The sequence below is a fragment of the Budorcas taxicolor genome, chromosome 2, assembly GCF_023091745.1.
Source record: "Budorcas taxicolor isolate Tak-1 chromosome 2, Takin1.1, whole genome shotgun sequence".
Lineage (NCBI taxonomy): Eukaryota > Metazoa > Chordata > Mammalia > Artiodactyla > Bovidae > Budorcas > Budorcas taxicolor.
In genome coordinates, this window is record NC_068911.1 from 1,368,450 (window position 1) to 1,373,449 (window position 5,000).

General features: G+C 68.4%; 1 protein-coding gene across 1 annotated transcript; it reads left to right on the top strand.

Moving 5' to 3' along the window:
* Positions 1-1,119: 1,119 nt before the first annotated feature.
* Positions 1,120-4,836, top strand: UNCX (UNC homeobox). Its single transcript, XM_052636185.1, has 3 exons — positions 1,120-1,396; positions 1,648-1,823; positions 3,829-4,836. The coding sequence occupies exons 1-3, from the start codon at positions 1,120-1,122 to the stop codon at positions 4,834-4,836; spliced, it is 1,461 nt and encodes a 486-aa protein (XP_052492145.1).
* The last annotated feature ends 164 nt before the right edge of the window (positions 4,837-5,000 follow it).

Sequence of the window (5,000 nt, forward strand, 5' to 3'; positions counted from 1 at the left end):
AAGATATCCTTTAATGACTGAGCTCGGAGTATATCAATATTTTACAGTGGGGAAGGGAGTGATACTTCTCTGGGAACATAATTTAATTATAACAAATGGGTTGGGCGCCTTGGCCCTATTCTTCAGAGGCCGAGTCAAAGGGAGATATATTTATTTTTTCCCTTCTGTGTGTAGGGGGCCCTGACTGGCCGCCACCCCAAACTACTTTTCCCCCCTTCTCCTCGCCTCCACTTTTCTCTGCCCCAGGCCGGGTTTTACCCGGGTAGGGGGTACGGGGGTGGGCTGGTGTCAGGGTGCCTCCCGGGCCACCCTCACCTGCGTCTGCAGAGAGGGTGCTGCCAATCAATCAAAGAGGGCATTAATTACGCCTCTCTTATTGACGGGGCTGCCTCCTCAGGAGCCGTCTCTTTCGGAGTCGCCTCCTCCCCCGCTCCGGCCTGCGCCTCCTCCCCTCCCCCGCCGCCTGGAGCCGGAGAGGAGATGAGAAACCCTTGTAGTTTTAAATTCAATGTGACAGTTTCGGAAAGAGCGGATGATGAATCTCCTATTATTGGATCAGTCTATTTGCCGCTCAGTGTCTGTCTGTAATTGGAGCAACATCACTTTAAAGGTTCAGAGAGTACAGCATTTCTGGTGAAAAATCCCCACAACACGCCGGTGAATGTTTTAAAGGGAAATCTATTAGTGACTTGCGGAGGGGCGGGGGCCGGCGGCGGGGGCCGGCGCGGGCGGGGGCCGGCGGGGCCGGGGGTGGGGGCGCGCCGGGGGCCCGCGCCGGGCCGCGCCCCGCCCTCCCTCCCCGGTCTTGTTGTGACAGTCCCTGATACTGTTTATTGAGGTGCATGTCAGGTATAATTAGCAATCGATATGGAAAACGGCTCCGTGCGCCCAGCACGCCTCTGACGTCAGAGCCGATTAGCGCTTCTTATTGGTCCCAAATTCCCCGGGCCGCGGCTAATTACCGGGAGCTTGATGTTGATAAAGTAAAGCGCCGGAGTGCGGGCGAAGCATGTGTGGGGCTCCGGGTCCCTGTCTCCGCCGCCGCCGTCCGCGCCTCCCGCCGCTGGCCCGCCCCGGCCCCGGCCCGCGCCCCCGCGCCCCGCCGGCCTCCCGCGCGAGATGATGGACGGCCGCCTCCTGGAGCATCCGCATGCCCAGTTCGGGGGCTCGCTGGGCGGCGTGGTGGGCTTCCCCTACCCGCTGGGCCACCACCACGTGTACGAGCTGGCCGGCCACCAGCTGCAGTCGGCCGCCGCCGCCGCGGTGCCCTTCTCCATCGACGGCCTGCTCAGCGGCTCGTGCGCTGCCGCCGCCGCCGCCTCGGTGGTCAACCCCACGCCGCTGCTGCCGGCCGCCTGCGGGGTGGGCGGCGACAGCCAGCCCTTCAAGCTGTCAGGTAGGCGCGGCGGGCGGGGAGGGGGCCGCAGGGGGTAGGGGACCCCGTCCGGCGAAGGAGTGGCTCGCGGGCGGCCGTGGAACTGGCACCGCGGCCGCCGCTCCGGGGCCGCCTCGCTCGCCGCTCTCCGCCGGCTCAGGGCGCGCGGCAGCCCTGTCCGCTCGGCTGCCCTTCCTGGACAAAAGCGGGTGGCGGCCGCACTCCGGCCGGGCCGGGGGCTGAGCCGCGCGGCGTCCTGTGCGTGCCCGCAGACTCGGGGGACCCGGACAAGGAGAGCCCGGGCTGCAAGCGGCGGCGCACCCGCACCAACTTCACCGGCTGGCAGCTGGAGGAGCTGGAGAAGGCGTTCAATGAGAGCCACTACCCCGACGTGTTCATGCGCGAGGCTCTGGCGCTGCGCCTGGATCTGGTCGAGTCCCGAGTTCAGGTAAAGACCCGCCGTGCGCCCCGCGAGTCGCCATCCCGCCGGCGGCCTGCGCGGCCCGGCCCGCCTTTGTTCTCGACCTCCAGGTGGGAGACCGCAGGCTCCGCCAGAGCCCGCCGCGCGCTCGCCGGCCGGAAGCTGGGGGCCGGGGGCTCGGCGCCCCGCGGAGAGGGAGGCGGGTTTCCCGGGAGGGAGCCGAGGCGGCTCGGGAGGGGCCGGAGAACGGCAGCTGCGTCCGAACCGGGGAGCTGCGTGACAATGGGGTCCGGCGATCGCGCGACACGAGGCTGGGGCGGGCGAGGTGGCCAGGAGGACCCGGCCCGGCTCGGACTTGGAGGAGACCCGGAGAAGGCGGGCTTGACGCCTCCGTGCCGGGGCTGGGGGCTCGTCCCCCGGCCTGCGGCTAGCGCGTTTGTTTACTTTCGTCTCTGAAATATTCACATGGAAACATATTTATCACTTTGCAGACGGGGGCAGCTGAGGCGGAAACTTCAACACTTAAAACATGCCGGGGGGGGGGGGGGGGGGGTGGGGGGTGGGTAGGGTGTCTGAATCTTTAACAGCATCGGTTATATCTTTTTTTCCCTCCTGTAATTTGATTTTCTTCCGAGACTGTCGGCGGTATTCTTTTTAAAAATACAGTGTCGATTTGGTGCGTTGAAAATTCAAGATGAATCATGCATAATTAAATGTTTCCCTAAAGTACAGACATCTTTTTTAGGTCGGTGCGGTGGGGAGCAGGGTATGGGCCACGATGTGGGCACCGGACTTGGAGGCGCCTGTTTAGCACCAATAGCTTTGTCTAGAAAGGTGTCCTCTCCTGTGCCCGGGGCCTCCCTGATTGACCTTTTCTGTTTGTAAATCCTTTTATCCAATTTGTTCTAAGTGTCTTAAGTGGAGTCAAGACCTCTTCATTCCTCCTTTAACGTGGTAATGAGTGATTCTGGGTAACTCTAGGCAGACGGGAATTTACACCCCCCCCCCCCCCACAGAAAAAAGATACTTAAAAAGAGAGAAGGGCAGCAGCAGTCCTGGGGAGGTTACCGCTTAATACCCAGAACGTTGGCACTGAAAAGGCTCCCCGTGACCGGGCCGGCCTGCTATTGTGCGGGTCTCTACACAGCCGGGAACAAAGAATTCGAATCACCGCGAGCTTACGGGGAGGGTCCTGTGCCGGGGCTCCTCGGGATCTGACTCTGTGCTGCTGGAGCCAGGGTCTAGGGCTGCTACCACCCTGCAGGCCCGCGGGGCTCCCAGGACCAGGCCTGTGGAGAGGGCAGAGGGGCGGGCGGGCCCGGGCTGCCCCTCAGCAAGGCCTGGCTGCCGGCCGCCAGTCCCCGGGTTCCGGTCAAGCCCAGCCAGCTCCAGGGGGCTGTGGTGGTGCTCTGGCCTGGAGCTTTCAGAGGAACAGGGGGTGGGGGAGAGCAGGCTGCTGAAGCTCTCCGCCCAAGGTCAGCCCCCCAGTTCCTTCTGGGAGAAAAAGCGCCCAGCTCTCCCTTCACGGGAAGCCCCCAGATCCGCGCTTTGGCTCCGTCCCCGGGGAGCTGAAGACAGGTGTGGAGGGCGGCTGAGCCCTGCCGCTGCTGGTCCTCGGGCCAGGCGCTCGGCCCTGGGCCGGCCGCGCTGCTTAGAGCCCACGCTGCGAGAGGCCCGGAGGCGCGAGAGCGGGCCCTGCCCTCTGCCTCCCAGCCGGGGACGCAGCGCCCTCGGTCAGGGGCCAGACCAGGCCTGCCCGGCGAGGGGGCAGCTCCCAGCCCTGCGAGGTGAGAGGCCGGCGCGGGGAGCCGGCGAGAGGCCCCGCCGGCCTCCTCCTGCGGGGAGAAGGATACGCCTGCGGCCCGGCACCGAGGTCCGGCTCAGGGCCCGCTGCGCCGCGCGGCTCAGCTGCCGCCCCCCCCGCTCCGGCCGGAGCCGAGGCTGTGCCGGCGCGCCTGGGGGGGCCGCGGGGAGGCCCGAAGCGCGCCGCCGCCTGACGGGCCCCCTCCTCTCCCCTGCCCGGCTGCTGTAGGTCTGGTTCCAAAACCGCCGCGCCAAGTGGAGGAAGAAGGAGAACACCAAGAAGGGCCCGGGGCGGCCGGCGCACAACTCCCACCCGACCACGTGCAGCGGGGAGCCGATGGACCCGGAGGAGATCGCGCGCAAGGAGCTGGAGAGGATGGAGAGGAGGAAGCGGAAGCACGAGAGGAAGCTGCTCGGGGGCCAGGGCCGCCGCCTGCACTCGCCCGGCGGCCGGTCCCTGCACAGCGCGCCCGGCTCCGACAGCGACGGCGGCGGCGGCCCGTCCCCGGAGCCGCCCGAGCCGCCCGCGCCCGCCGCCTGCGAGCCCGCCCTCTCCCCGGGCCGAAGAGGCGGCGCCGGCCCGCCGCCGCGGCTCGGCCGCCCCGCCGACAGGGACGCGGCCGCGAGCGCGGGCGCGGCGGGCGCGCCCAAGGCCAGCCCGTTCAGCGTGGAGAGCCTGCTGTCCGACGCGCCGCCGCGCCGGAAAGCGCCCCCCGCCAGCGCGGCGGCCGCGGGGCTGGACTTCGCACCCGCGCTGCCGCGCGCGCCGAGGACCCTCATCGGCAAGGGCCACTTTCTGCTTTACCCCATCGCGCAGCCGCTCGGCTTCCTGGTGCCGCAGGCCGCGCTCAACGGCGGCTCGGGCCCTGAGCCCGCGCCCGAGGGAGCGCCGCCCGCGCCCGCCGCGCCGCCCGCGCCGCCTGCCCAGGCCAGCTCCGCGGCCCTCCAGGGGCCCGGCGGCGCTCCGGACCCGGCCTCCGCGCGCCGCAGCCCCGACGCCGCCGCCTCGCCGGGGGCCCCGACGCCGGCGCCTTTCCGCGACGCCGCGGCCGCGGGCGGCGGCGGGGACTGCGCGGATGCGGGCACCGCCTGCCCAGCGGCCCCGCCGCCGCCGCCGCCCGGGCCTGGCCTGCCGGCTCCCAGCCCCGCCGCAGAGCCAGCCGTCGGCGGGGCCCCCGAGCCAGGCGCCGCGACGGGACCCGGCGCGCTGCATGGCGAGCGGCTGGCCGTGGACTGAGGGCGCGGCGGGCCGGGGAGGCGCCCAGCCGGCCTGCGCCCGCTCGCTCAGGCTCCGGCTCACACAGCAGAATCAGGTGATCGGCTTCGAAACACTGCTCTTTCCTCTTTCTTCCGTTTCCTTCCTTTTACTTTTATTACTATTATTTTTTTTTTTTTTAAGAA